Here is a 15817-nt window from a genome sequence, read left to right on the forward strand (position 1 = left end):
TTAAGAAGAGGTGGCAAGAACTATACAAAAAAGATCTTAATCACTTAGCTAAGCATGATTGTGTGATCACTCACCTAGAGCCAGGCATCTGGAACTGTGAAGTCAGGTTGTCCTTAGGAAGCATCACTATGAACAAAACTAGTGGAGGTAGTGGAATTTCAGCTGAGCTATATGAAATCCTAAAAGATGATGCTGTTAAAGTGCTGCAGTCAATATGCCAGCAAATTAGGAAAACTCGGCAGTGGCCACAGGACTGGAAAAGGTTAGTTTTCATTCCAATCCCAAAGAAGAGAAAGTGCAAGTCACTCAGTCAGTCTTGTCTGTCTCTTTGCAACCCCATTGACTATATAGTCCATGGAATTTTCCAGGCCAGAATACTGGAGTGGGGAGCCTTTCCCTTCTTCTTCCCAATCCGGGATCAAACCCAGGTCTCCCGCATTGCAGGCAGATTCTTTACCAGCTGAGCAACTAGGGAAGCCATCCCAAAGAAAGGTAATGACAAAGAATGTTCAAATTAACACACAATTACACTCATCTCACACGCTAGCAAAGTAATGCTCAAAATTCTCCACGGTAGGCTTCAACACTATGTGAACTGAGAACTTCGAGATGTTCCAAATGTATTTAGAAAAGGTAGAGGAACCAGCTACCATCCGTTGGATCATAGAAAAAGCAAGAGAATTCAGAAAATCATCTACATCATTGACTATGCTGAAGCTTTTGACTGTGTGGATCATAACAAACTGGAAAATTCTTAAAGAGATGAGAATACAAGACCACCTGACCTGCCTCCTGTGAAACCTGATACAGGTCAAAAAGCAGCAGTTAGAACTGGACATGGAACAACTGACAGGTTTCAAGTTGAGAAAGGAGTACGTCAAGGCTGTATATTGTCACCTTGCTTATTTAACTGTAAGCAGAGTACATCATGTGAACTGCCAGACTGGATGAAGCACAAGCTAGAATCAGGATTGCCGGGAGAAATATCAATAACCTCAGATATGCAGATGACACCACCCTTATGGCAGAAAGTGAAGAGGAACTAAAATTAGAGCTTCTTGATGAAAGTGAAAGAGGAGAGTGAAAAAGTGGCTTTATTAAAATTCCACATTCAGAAAACTAAGATCATGGCATCTGGTCCCATCACTTCATGGCAAATAGATGGGGAAACAATGGAAACTGTGACAGTCTTTATTTTTATTTTCTTGGACTCCAAACTCAATGCAGATGGTGACTCCAGCCATGAAATTAAAAGACAGTTGCTCTTTTTAAGAAAAATGATGGCAAACCTAGACAGCATATTAAAAAGCAGAGACATTACTTTACTGACAAAGGTTCATATAGTCAAACCTGTGGTTTTTCTAGTAGTCATGTATGGATGTGAGAGTTGGACCATAAAGAAAGCTGAGCGCTAAAGAATGATGCTTTTGAACTGTGGTGTTGGAGAAGACTCTTGAGAGTCCTTTGGACTGCAAGGAGATCAAACCAGTCTATCCTAAAGGAAATCAATCCCAAATATTCAACAGAGGAACTGATGCTGAAGCTGAAACTCCAGTACTTTGGCCACCTGATGTGAAGAACTGACTCATTGTAAAAGACCATGATGCTGGGAAAGATTGAAAGCAGCAGGAGAAGCAGATGACAGAGAATGAGTTGGTTAGATGGCATCACAATGAGTTTGAGCAAGGTACGGGAGTTGGTGATGGATAGGGGAGCCTGGTGTGCTGCAGTGCGTGGGGTGGCAGAGTCGGACACGACTCAGTGAGTGAACTGAACTGTAAGTGAGTTTGATTTGGATCAGTTGTAGTCTCAGACTTGGGTTTTAGGCCCTTCTTTCTTGGGAAACTGGGCTTCCCTGGTGGCTCAGAGGGTAAAGAATCTGCCTGCAATGTGGGAGACCCGGGTTTGATCCTGGGGTCAGAATGATCCCCTGGAGAAGGGCATGGCAACCCATTCCAGTATTCTTGCTTGGAGAATTCCATGACAGAGGAGCTTGTAGAGTCCATGGCGTTGCAAAGAGTTGGACACGACTGAGAAACTAATACTTCTTCAGAAACTACTGATGTGGGCTCATTTTCCTTTATCTTAACAGAAAAAAATGGCTTTTAAAATCTTAGCCATGTGACTTTTGATTGAGGAGCTATGAAGTGAATTTCTAAAGTAATTTTTAAGCCTTTAAAAAAGAGATATGTTTATTTCATAGCAGTTTCCTCATTACCTGTTTAGGCATTTCCTTGTGAGGCTAGTAGATGGATTTCCATTGTAATTCTCATCTCCTGAAGATGCCCTCTGCTTTTGCAAGAAGTATCTTCCTTTAACAGCTTGTTTTCCACTTAAATTATTTAATCCTATCTCCCACTGTATTTTTCTTTTATAAGAACAAAAGTAGTTACATTGAATATATATTCACTCTTTTCTTGTTTCTTAAAAATGTAAGATTTACCTTATCTCTTTACATGTATATACCATTTCCAAAATTATGTTTCAGTATTGAAGTTGATGAAAAGTATTATATCCTTGGTAAGAGTTGAATAAGAAATATTTAACTACCATTTATAAAAATAAATACAGAATTTAGAGTTCCATGGGAAGTCTTCACAGTGTTAGCTTTCTAGCCTCCTCCTTTGCATTCTTTTGTTTCCCACTTCTCAGTATCATTTTTCACAAATTTGGTTACATGCATCTACTTCTCATTTTGAGTCTTTTCATGGTATTCCCCTTTACAGAATTATCCATAATCCTCTTCCATTTTTCATTAGGAATGCTATTCATACTTCAGTGTCATATCCTTGTGTTCCTTCTACTGTGTAACTTCCAGTCATAGAGAACCCACCGTTGCCCTCCTCTGGTACCCCAGCACTTGGTGACTGTTTAATTTGTTACACAAGTATTTTCATAGCTGCATATGTATTTCTTTTTATCTCCTTCATAGGACTGTGAGCTCCCTTCTCTTTGTTTCCTTAGCATCAAGCAAAAAGCTTTATTCTGGACCAGGAGGTATCCCTGTGGGGGGTGGGCGGGGGTGCCAACTTGGGTTTTTCCAGGAGTAAACTTGTTACATTCTTGCTGTGAAATTTTAGTAATAGTGAAAGTTATAAAGGAGAAAAGCCATAGGGTTTAAGTATTTCAGGTTGTAGTTTATATTTCAGTCTTACTGCCAATATGTTAATTCATATGGCCAATGGTGAAGAAAGCCTTACCTTTCTGAATACAAAAAGATGTATTGAGCATCTCTTATTTATGGTGGTACTATGTACTTAATTCTTCGTGGGTAAACCATGGGAACCTAAGGGCACAGGCATATGCCTGTGGTTGTTTTATCCACATATGTGAGCTAAAAATGTTTTTCTCTCTATTTCTTAAATTTTCTTATTTAAATATCATTTAGGTGAATGCTTCTGATAGAAATTTAAGCAATATAAAGATATACAAAGCAAAAAGTGAAAATTCTCTATACTCTTAATATTTCGTACTTCTTCACAGAAAACTTTATAATAAACAGTTTGATTTGAGTATTTTCTTTTTTCTATACATTTTCATTTAGATAAAGATCTGAATTTTTAAGAACATAACTGGGATATAGTGTGTGCGTGCACATGCTCAGTTGTGTCTGATTCTTTGCAACTCCGTTGTAGCCCAACAGGCTCCTCTGTCTGTGGAATTTTCCAGGCAGGAATACTGGAGTGGGTTGCCATTTCCTCTTCTAGGGGATCTTCCCAAACTAGGGATTAAACCCTCATCTCTTGTGTCTCCTGCCTTGCTTGGCAGGTGGATTCTTTACTACTCTACTACCTGGGAAGCTGCGAGTGGTGACTTTTCTCCCACCCATTTAACCAAGTATCCTGAGATGAAACATGTTAGTATGTGTTGATTTGTCTCCTTTTTAACTGCTGTATCTGTACTCTGGATATATATTTTTGTAAAATAGAAAAACCTAGCACACATACCTAGGAAGAGATAATCAAGGGATAGCCTCTGAGGTGCTCAAACAAATTGATGCCTGACTAGATGGGATAGTTAGCACAGAACCTTACTATTGACCTTTCATGTGAATTTAATTCCTTCCTATTTTTAAAATATTTAGCTCTTTCAAAGTAAAAGTATTTTCTTTCAGTTGTCTGGCGCATAGTTGGCACTCAGTAAATCTGTTGAATGAATGATCAAAATACTGGTAAAATTCAAGTTCTGGATTAAAATTCTGGTAATGAATGTTTTATGATTTCTATAAGATATCTCAGGGTATTTGTTATTGAGCTACTTTCTTCACCGTCAAGGATTCTTTGGCAGTAGCTCTCAGAAGTTTCATATTCCTTTGTTTTGTTTTTGTCTAGTTTCTCTTCCTTGCCATCCCATTAACAGTATCTTTGAAAACTTTTCTTTTTTTAAGATGATTTCTTTTTCTTTTTTTTTTTTCCAGCATCCAGTATTGGATGAACCAATAGCAGAAGCTGTCTGTATTATAGCAGATATGGATAAATGGACTGTTCAAGTGGCCAGTAGCCAGAGACGAATGACAGATAATAAATTGGGAAAAGAAGTGTTGGTTTCCAGTCTTGTTTCCAATCTGCTTCATTCCACTCTTCAGCTTTATAAACATAACCTGTCTCCAAATTTTGTAAGTATGTGTAAGGCTTGAATTACTGTGGGCACTGTGATAGCTAACTTAACCCTATTGTTATTCATGTGCCTACATTGAATACTACTGTTACCTTCATTATTATTTTCTTGAAAGAAGGTGTTATGGACTACAGTGTTCGTGTTCCTCTAAAATCAATATGTTGAAGCCATACTCTGCAATGTGATGGCCTTTGAGAAATAATTAGGGTTAGATTAGGTTACGGAGAAGGCAATGGCACCCCACTCCAGTACTCTTGCCTGGAAAATCCCATGGACGGAGGAGCCTGGTAGGCTGCAGTCCATGGGGTCGCTAAGAGTCGGGCACAACTGAGCGACTTCACTTTCACTTTTCATTTTCATGCATTGGAGAAGGAAATGGCAACTCATTCCAGTGTTCTTGCCTGGAGAATCCCAGGGATGGGGAGCCTGATGGGCTGCCGTCTATGGGGTCGCACAGAGTCGGATACGACTGAAGTGACTTAGCAGCAGGTTATGAGAGTGGGACTCTCATTATGAGATTAGTGGCCTTAAAAGAAGAGGAAGAGAGCGATTCCATTTGCTCTACCGTGTGAGGACACAGGGAGAAGGGAGATCTCACTAAAACTCAGCCATGCTGACACCCTGATCTCAGACTCCCAGTTTCCAGAGCTGTGAGAAAATAATTATCTGTTATTTAAGCCATTGAGTCTGTGGTACTTTGTTATTGCAACTCAAGCTAAGACAGAAAAGGATATGTACATGTACTTGTCTATATAGTCTACTTCTGCAGTACCTGGCTTAGTATTGTGTGAAGTAATGACATGTAACAAGCCCTAAGCTCTGTGCAGAATGTCAGTGCATTGTGTAGCCTCATTTTCATATTAGGACTTTGGATGATTTTTTTTTTTTAATTTTTAAATTATTTATTTATTTATTTGGCTGTGCCAAGTCTTAGTTGCAGTATTTGGGATTTAGTTCCCTGACCAGGGATTGAACCCAGGGCCCCTGCACTGGGAGTGTGGAGTCTTAGCCACTGAACCACCAGGGAAGTCCCTGGGTGATCCTTTTTTATAACACTGATAACCTTTTTCTAAAGATGCCATTTCTAAGATTTCAAGATTCTTTCCTTTTTTGGTTAGGAGAACTGTAATACAGCATAGTTAAAGACCTTTGTAGATCAACAAGACAAAAGCTATGAACGATAGACCCAGAGCTGGCGTTATACTCAGTGATTAAAGACTAATAAAAGTTTTATCCTTAAGAACAGGGAGAAGATGTGGTTGTTCACCTTCACCACTGTTTCTCAACATAGTATTGGAAAGTCATAATCAGAGCAGTTAGGCAAGAAAAGAAGCAAAAGGTATCCTAATTGGAAAAAAAGAAAACTATCTCTGTTTGCAGATATGATCTTATACGTAGGAAACTAAGATTCCACCAAAAAATTCTGATAGAGTTAATAAATGGATTTAGCAAAGATGTAAGATAAATCAGCATGTAAAGATAGTTGCATTCACATATGCTAGGAATGAACAGTCTTGAAGAAGAAATGAAGAAAGCAATTACAGTAGCATTAAAAGAATAAATTACTTAAGAATATATTTCACCAAGGAGGCAAAATACTTCTACATTGAAAACTACAAAACATCTCTGATAGAAATTAAAGACATAAATAAATGAAAGTCATTTCACATTGTTTGGAAGACTCTGAGAATGAAACTGGGGGAGTTACTCCTCCTAATTTTAAAACTTTATATAAAGGGACAGTAATCAAAACAGTGTGTTAGTATCATAAGGACAGACATATAGACCAATTGATTATAGTATCCCCCAAATAAACCCTAACATATATGGTCAATCGATTTTTGACAAGGAAGCCAAGACTATTCAAAGGGGAAAAGGAGTCTTTGCAGCAAATCCTACTGAGAAAACAGGATGTGTGCGTGTCCCTAGAGAAGGGAAAGGCTACCCACTCCAGTATTCCAGCCTAGAGAAAAGTGGATATCAGCATGCAAAAGAATGAAGTTGAATCATTACTTTACGCCATTAATAAAAATGGACTTTAACTTAAATCTAAACTTAAAAAAAAAACCAACTAAATTTAAATATTAAACTGTAAAACTCTCTAAAGAAAATATAGGGGATAATCTTCATGATACTGGAGTTAGCAGTGATTCCTTGGACGTGGCATCAAAAGGACAGACAGTAAAGGAAAAGTAGATAAATTGGGACTTCATCGAGCTAAAAACTTTTGTGTATCAACAGAGGGAAAAGACAATGACAGGACAGGAGAAAATATTTACTAATCATACATCTGAAAAGAGATTGATATCCAGAATACATAGAGAACTCGTACAACTCAGCAAAGAAACAAGTCAAAAAATAGGCAAAGGACCTGAGTAGACACTTCTCTAAAGAAGATAAACAAATAGCCAGTAAATACATGAGAAGATATTCAATAACATACATTAGTTATTAGGAAAGTGAAAATCAAAACCACATTGAGATACCATTTCACACCCATAAGGATGGTTTTGATCAAATAAACCCCCAAAATAACAAATATTGAATACAGAGAAATCAGAACTGTTATGCATTGCTGGTGGGAATGTAAAATGGTGTAGCTGGTGTGGAAACAGTTTGGCAGTTCCTCAAAAAGTTTAACATTGTATTAAATGTCATGTGGTCCAGCAGGTCTGCTTCTATATTTATAATCAAAATAACTGAAGGCAGGGGCTGAACAGTTGTTCCCTGTTTTTCACAGCAGTATTACTTACAGTAGACAAAATTGGAAACAACTCATGTCCACCAGTAAATGATGTATAATACACAGAATGGAATATTTCAGCTGTAAAGCGGAAGAAAATTCTGATACATGGTACAGCAGGGTTGCAACGTTATGCTAAGTGAAATAAGCAAAATAAAAAAGGACAGATATTATGTGGTCCACTTACATACTGCTGAGTCACTTTAGTCGTGTCCGATTCTGTGCGACCCCAGAGATGGCAGCCCACCAGGCTCCCCCATCCCTGGGATTTTCCAGGCAAGAACACTGGAGTGGGTTGCCATTTCCTTCTCCAATGCATGAAAATGAAAAGTGAAAGTGAAGTCGCTCAGTCGTATCCAACTCTTAGTGACCCCATGGACTGCAGCCTACCAGGCTCCTCCATCCATGGGATTTTCCAGGCAAGAGTACTGGAGTGGGGTGCCATTGCCTTCTCTGCCACTAACATAAGGTGTCTGGAATAGGCATGTTCATAGAAACAGAATAGATAGGTTACTAGGAGTGGGGGAAGGAGGGCATAAAGGGCTATTGCATACTGGGTATAGAGTTTCTGTTTGGGATAATGAAAATGTTCTGGAAATGGATAGTGATGATGGTGTACAACATTGTGAATATACTTAATAACATTGAATTGTGTGCCTGACAGTAGGTGATATGGCAAGTTTGTGTGTATGAATCCTACTATTAACATATGTTTTATAGATATTTTCTTTTTCACTTAAGGCATTTTCAGTCTACATGAGCATTATATTAATACTACCAAAAATACACCACAAAAGAATGTGTGCCAAGAAATCTATTCATTTTTTTTTTTCCTGAAGAAAAAGAAAATGTGTTTTTATTAGGAGCTTTAACAGCAGCCAGTTTTCATATGAGAGAAATACTCTGCAGGAATTTAGTATTTTAGCACCTACCCCTCATGCTTTTTCTTCATATATATATATACTAACAATTCACATAAAAAGACCCTTATTTTAGTGAATTGTGCAAGTTAATTGACAAGAAACAAAATGTGTATGTGTTAGTTTTTAATATTCCAGCCTAGAAACATTTCTTCTAGTGAGGCCTATAGAGCATTCTCTATGAGCTGCTGGAAATGTTTTCTTTTGCTTTCCATAGGAGAATGCAGCCTTCTAATGTAAATATATTTGAAGTATATTAATTTATAAGAGTGTTATAGTTATCAAATTTGGAATAAAAACTTACTTTTCAAAGTTCTGGATATGGATGGTGGTGATAAGTTGCGTAACCTTTTGAATGTACTTAATGCCTCTCAGTTGTATAATGTAGTTAAAATGGTAACTCATATGTAAAATGGTTAACTTTATATGTAATTTAGCACATTAAAAAAATAGTTCTGTAGAATCTAAATCTTTGATACAAGCTAGTGAGTTTACACTCCTTTAGCTAAAATTGCATGCTTTAAAAATATGCTCCAAATTTTAGATTATGTTGGAATAGCTAAGTAGAATTGTCAAAGTATAATGCTTTGGAATTTGCCATTACTTTGAGTTGTGCGTTTTCTGACCTTGTTCTTGGTTCCCTCCTAACTGTAGTGTGTAATGCATCTTGAAGATCGGTTACAGGAGCTGTACTTCAAGAGCAAAATGCTGTCTGAGTACCTAAGGGGGCAGATGCGTGTTCATGTCAAGGAGCTAGGAGTGGTTCTAGGGTATGTTCCTGATTTTCTCTGGCTTTGCCTTTTCATTGCACTGTCTTTATTTAGGCAAGGAACATTCACCAAAATTGCCTTCTTCTTTTTAAATTGTTGTCTTGTTACAAGCTGTACAGTATTATCATCTGGGTTGTGCTCTACAATATAAAAGCAGAACCTTGTCTTGGACTGATGTGAAAGGCAGTGTCCCTGTGCAGTTCACTAGATTGAGAATATAGTTTAATAGAAATGAATTAAAATATAAATTTTTGCATTAGAAAAGTTGAATATTCATTTTTATTTAGTAAATATATTATAAACTCATCATTCCCAGCATTTGCCCTGTCATCCAGATGAACTGATTGAAGAAGTAATGGCCCTCTGTGGATGGTGGTATATTATCTACGTATTTATTGTTCCTTCTCCATTTTTTATATGTCTTAATGCTCTGCAGTTATTCCTGGGAAGAAGCCAGTTATGTAAAACGCTAACTGAAGGACAGAGAGGAAGCTGGCGGGAGTCATAGTATAGCCCCTTTCATTACATCCTGTGGCCACTTTCCCTGTGTTCTTTGCCCACTTTTCGTGTGTGTGTGTGTGTGTGTGTGTGTGTGTGTGCGCGTGCACAGGTGCATGAATTATTTCTTGAAATGCTGGTTGAATAAATTAAAACAAGCTGGAACTTTTGTCTAGTTTTAGCTTTTATGACGGGAGAAACAGCCAATATTGAGCTACTACTGTATGTCTGAAACCAGATTAAATTCTTTCATTAATGTTATTCCTTAGCATCCAGATTGGAAATGATTCTGTGTGTGTGAAGCTTTTTATTTTTTAAAAGTTTAAACTAATTTTTAAGGTAATGTATGTACAGTGTACATGCATTTTGGCATAAAGTGAAAAGTAAGTTGTATCATCTTTTCCACAGTTTATGTTTTCATCCAAACACAGTTAATGATTGTTTCTTATAGAATTTTTAAATGTGTAGGGTTAAAAGTACAGATTCGTTTGTACTCTGTTTGCCATTCTGCAACTTGCCTTTTAATGAATCTTGAATATTCATTTAAGCACATCCCGCACTTACTGGTCTATATAATTTTTAAAGGCTATATTGCATTCCATTATATAGTGTTTAGATTATTTTCAGTAGTTTGCTATTACAGATCAGTGCTGGAATCAGTATAATTCTTTAAAGTATATAGAATACATTATTTGAAGTAGAATTTTTGAATTAAAGGACATGTGTATTAAATTGTTGATAGATCTTGGTATTTATTTTGACAAGCAATAGTAAATTCTGTTCAGAAAGTACCAGAATAAATTGCCACAAACAGTGGGAAGCACACTCTTCCTACTACTTTTATTACCAAACTTTTTAATTTTTGCTAAGCTACTTGCTGAAAAGTGAAATCTGATTTTATTCAGATTTATTCTCTAACCATAAGTGAGTCTACATAACTTATTTTGATGTTTATTGGCCAGTTTTCTTTTCCTGTACATTATTTGTGGTAGATTATACTTTTAAGAGGCTTCCATTACTTCTTTCCAGTGAATCTTACTATAGAAACATTTGTATCCAGAACAATAGGGCTGCATACTATCATTCTGTTATTATATAGTAGTTCATAGACATCATCACTTTCCCTGATGCATGGCCCATTAGCAGATCACCGAGATGGTTTTCTACATTAAGACTTCGTTTCTGTTGCATTTCAGAGGTTTCCTTTTTTAAAAAAATCTTTGGTTATGGTTTTTACTTACGGAAAAATTTCTTATTTTCATTATCTTGAGCTCTCTTCCCCTTTTCATTTTGACCATGGTGGCCAGTGTCCTTGATTGGAGATGTATAGTGATCTTACAGGTAGCAGTCTTTTGCCTGTAGGACTTAACGTAGTGGGCACAAAAAACCTGAACTGAGATTTTTTTTTTTTTTCCTAGGATTGAATCCAGTGATCTTCCTCTCTTGGCTGCTGTAGCAAGCACTCACTCCCCGTATGTTGCTCAGATACTACTTTAACATAAAGGCTGTTGGAAATTAACTTCAGTGAAAAGTTAAGTAGAAACCAAGGAAGCCGTCACAACATGCATTTATGGCAATTTTTTTTCTCCTTCAGACTTTCATCTGAATGAGTCAGTCACCTTGGTATTCTGCATTGCAGTGCATATCGTGTCACCATTGGATGACTTTTTCATTTTAATTGGACTTCTGGATGGTGGTAGATTTTTAACCAAGTTAAACTAAAAAAAGCATTTGGGGGAAAAGCATTCGAAGAAGCCACATTGTAACTTAGAAGTTTCTATAAAATGAGTAACGTTGAAGAATTTGATTATGATCACTACAGTCTTGCCACAGCTCATAAGTAGCAACAGATATCTCACTAAATGGCTCAGAAATAGTCATTTCACTAGTTTTCTTTGTTTCTAAGGTACAAAGATCTATAGAGTTGTGATTATTTGGTTTTGTTTGTTTTTCAATTCAAAATAGCTAATTTCTAAGTATTTCTCAATATTTTAAACAACTTTTAATTAAACTCAGAATAAAGTATATAAATTTGTGTTATGTTATCCACCCAAGTGTACATATGTATCTATTTTTTAAAAAACCAGAGGTAGAAATACAAGATTGGTAAACATGCCTTTTTAAAGATATATTTTCAACTAGTAGTAATTGTATATAGTGTTGAAATATTACTTTCCGGTGATTTTTCTGTTTCACACACCCTAAACTATAAGTAAAGCCAATCTTTTTTTAAGGTTGAGGAATGTAGATTCCCAAAATAAGAATACTACTTTATACCATTTGTTTTGTTTATAAGTATAAGCTAATTCTTATGAATGTTAATATTTACATATTTGCATCTAATTTAATAAATTAAAATTGGGATTAAAAATTGCACCAAAGCATTGGCAGAAATAATACTATTTTCTTTAAAAGTGCTCAGGTAGCCGAGGCCCTTGGTTTTCGGTATCAAGCCCTTCTTGAACCCATAGGAACTGAATATTTGTTTCACTGCTTCATAATATTCAGTTTACACTAACAAAACTCATTAATTCTTAAAATTTTCTTTTCTCTAATAGCTCCTACCTTCCAATAGCTATTTTTTTTTCAAAGATTTCAACTTTTCAGTTGTAATTGTTTTTGTATATACTGGGGAGGGTTGTTTGTGCGAAAGGCTAATATGGAACCAAACTCTTGTAAGTAATGTAAATAGAAAGATGGGTAGATAAAGTTTTCAATATGCTCTACTACCTCAGTTTACTTGAAATACTACATTATATTAATAGTTTATCCTTTACTTATCTGGTCTAAGATGCTCTTAATGTAAGAAGTGAAACTGGTTTCTGCTTTCATGAACTATTTTCATCATAATCAGCTGATTAGCTTAAAACTGAAAACCACTTGCTTATTCTGTTACTAAGTATCTTTTCTGCATAATGCATCCATTCTTGCTATTTAAATTTTCAGTAATTAAGGAAATTTCTGTGGTTTATTTAGTTTTTGACCTCAAATTTATAGCATTGGGTCACATTTTACCTTGTTCTAATCTCCAGCTAGACTGAGATGAAATGGTTATTTTAATGGAATGTAAACCTGAAGTTGGTGTGCCTGCAGGCAGTTTAGCCCCTGTATCCTATCAGCTGTTTTAGTGCCTGAGTCTCCCATGGGTGACTTGCTGTCAAAGAGTGTTTGTGGATATATTTTCATTGGCATAGTTTTTTTAGTCTATTCATTAAAGAAATTATCTGATCTGTTGTTTTGAATTTTATGAATCAATCTCTTTTTCTGAATTCAGAATATAGAAAAGATTGTATGTGGGCCACTTAAATTTTTTCTCATTATAGTTCAGGATACGTAGCAGGTAAACAATGTCTGTTATTGTGTCTTATTTTTAAAATTAATCATCAAACTATTCACAGTCCTCTTTATTTGAAATCTGTAATAAATTACCATTTTGGAAATCTGGTTTTCAACAAATGGATGGCTCATGCTACTGTAATTCTTAAAACTAAGCTTCGTATGGAATCATTAATCCTTATAGGATTCCTGAGTTTTACAATTTACCATCCTGTAATTTTTGCTCTGTTTGTTACAGTTATTCTTTCATTACACAAAGCCCAAGCAATGAACTGCTACTTCTTTGAAGTATAGTCATTATGATGAATGTGAAAAGAATTTTGGCCTTTTCAAAATAATTTTTCAACCTCTTATGGTACAGACAGATATGTAGTACACATTTTAAAAACCTATTTGTTGCAGCAGGAAATGAAAAAGGAATCTTTTACATTATAGATTGAAAACTAATTTTTCCTGTATATAAACTAACTGTTTTGATTTTAAATATTCCTGGCTTTTATTAATGTGTCTTAATTTTGAGTTTGAAAATGTTAAGTGCAATAAACATAGTAGCACAGATTTCATTTTGTTGCAATTGGCATACACTGGGGATGATCACTTAAAAAAAAACAAACATTTTATACAATGCCTACTTCTGCTAGATGTCTTATGAGATTGTTTTGCTTTCTCTAAGTTATTTAGATGGTGGGAGATGTAAAATGTAAATACGTGTTCCTTGTTCTGTATACATTTCTCAAATGTATGCCTGTATTATAATAACCTCCCAGTTCTAGGGGATATTTGTGCAATAAATACACATGTCAATTTGATGGATGATCTTGGGTCTTTTTTCCACATTTAATAAGGTATATGTGACATTGTGGACTCTGTTGCCGGCGCATCTGGATTCTTTTCCCATGTGTGACACCTATAGGCAGGGACCTTGTTCAGATGTCCTCTAAGTTTGTCCTTCTCTAATCCAAAATTTCTATATTGGTAATTTAGTTGAATCTACTTTATGAGGTAGTAAGAATCAAATGAAATAATGAATATCAAGAATTTATCTCAATGCTTGACGGTACACTCAGTAATGTTGGTATGTTGCTAGGTGGAGGAGGGCATGGCAACCCACTGCAGTATCCTTGCCTGGAGAATCCCCATGGACAGAGGAGCCTAGTGGGCTATGGTTCATGGGGTTGCAAGGAGTCGGACATGACTGTAGTGACTTCGCGCACACACAGCACGGTTGCTAGGTAATCTGTCCAGCCTTTCCTGTATAGCCCCTATTTGTTTTATTGTGGGCAGAATTTAATACACATTCTTTTGAGTTAAAATATAGTAACCAAAAAATACGATATATTCTTATATTTAACCTAATCTTCTGATGACAAATTGGAAATTTCTTTAATCGCTTTTATAAAAACAACTGAAAATTACTTAAAACCTAGAAGAAGCCATGTAAACCTGGGGAATCTTCCTGACCCAGGGATTGAACCCAAGTCTCCCACAATGCAGGCAGATGCTTTAACCTGTGATCCACCAGGGAAGCCCAATTAAAATTACTACTTATTTTAAATTCCTATCTCAGACCAGAATGCTTCCAACTAGGATGTGGTGACAAATGCGTTGTAAAGCTATCTGAGATTCCTTTTGTTTGTCTGCCATTGTAGGAGGTAGGGGTGGGATGGCAAGTGGAACCAAACATGAGCTGAAGGTGCACTGGGGCCTGGGGAATTGTAACTCTGAGTGAGAAGGATTTAGGCAGATAGAAAAGAGGGAAGTTGGAGAGTGTAGTGCTTCCTGTTGTTGCTTTATAGTTCAGATTGTGGACTTGACTATGTTTGTTCTAAACTTCCCTAAAGAAAGAAAATACTGGCAATCCAAAAGAGTTTTTCAAAGATTTTTAAAGTTTTAAAAGAAATTTTAAACAGATTTTTTAAGTGGATGAAATTTCCATCCGTTTTTTTTTTTTTTTTTTTTTTCAGGAGAACTTTTGGTCTTAAAACATATGCTTGGGTCAGAGGCTCCTTTCTTGCCCACACCCCAGGACTTTGTCCTCTTATAACCTTTCCTTTAAAAGGAACTCCACTTTTCATAAAAGTGTGAGCCTAGACTGATTCCTTTATTAGGTTGCACACAGCTCTCTGCCCAGGTTAACACTATCTGACTAGACCTCCCATAGATAACATGTGTATTTACTCTAAGGAGGATATTAAGTTGAAGAGGTTTGAGATGCCTTCCTTTCCAAGTAACCATTGTATCAAGGAGGGTTCCAAAACATGTCTTTATATTCACCCCAGCACTCAAAGTAAGATTATTGATAAAAGCAGTGTTACCTAAATTTTCTGAAAGGGAATAACATTGTTGACATCTCATGTAAATATAAGGAAGATACTATTATATTCTCAAGAAACTTTTGATGCCATTTTTGTGTCACACATTTGGTTCAGCACTCAGAAGTCAATATCTTTCAACGTTGGAATTAAGATGGGTCTGACTAGCCAGAACATGAGATAATTTAAAGTAGTTTTCAAACCTGGTTTCGTATGAGAAACATCTAGATAGTGCTTGGAAAGTATTTCTAGACCCCACCTTCAAAGATTCTTATTCAATGATAGAAAGTGACCTTCTGGATTTAGGCCAGCAAGTGCTCTTATTTTCCCAGTAGTAGTGACTCAGTCTCCCAGCAACCCCAAATCTCACTTCCTTATGCCATTTCTGCTGCTGCTCAGTCGCTTCAGTCGTATCTGACTCTGTGCGACTCCACAGACAGCAGCCCACCAGGCTTCCTCGTCCCTGGGATTCTCCAGACATAAAACCAGTGCTCTTAACTTCTTTTTGTTGGTCTGCTATTGTTCTGCAAAGATGGTAATATGATTGTGTATGCATTCAGTTTTACATAATAGAGTAGTTGCCTAGCCAGACATATATCTTTTCCATAGGAGAGCAATCAA

The 15817-nt window shown here is 36.3% G+C and overlaps 1 protein-coding gene across 3 annotated transcripts in view; it reads left to right on the top strand.

The window, feature by feature from the left end:
• FNIP1 (folliculin interacting protein 1) overlaps nucleotides 1–13669 on the top strand; it is a 120245-nt gene extending 106576 nt beyond the window's left edge. For all 3 annotated transcript variants that reach the window (XM_068979515.1, XM_068979516.1, XM_068979517.1), the window contains 3 exons: nucleotides 4418–4615; nucleotides 8935–9050; nucleotides 10967–13669. In XM_068979515.1, the coding sequence (XP_068835616.1) occupies nucleotides 4418–4615; nucleotides 8935–9050; nucleotides 10967–11045 (393 nt within the window). In that variant the 3' untranslated portion in view covers nucleotides 11046–13669. The remainder of the gene's footprint in view (nucleotides 1–4417; nucleotides 4616–8934; nucleotides 9051–10966) is intronic.
• Nucleotides 13670–15817: the final 2148 nt, after the last annotated feature.

Source organism: Capricornis sumatraensis, chromosome 9 (assembly GCF_032405125.1).
Source record: "Capricornis sumatraensis isolate serow.1 chromosome 9, serow.2, whole genome shotgun sequence".
Taxonomy (NCBI): Eukaryota; Metazoa; Chordata; class Mammalia; order Artiodactyla; family Bovidae; genus Capricornis; species Capricornis sumatraensis.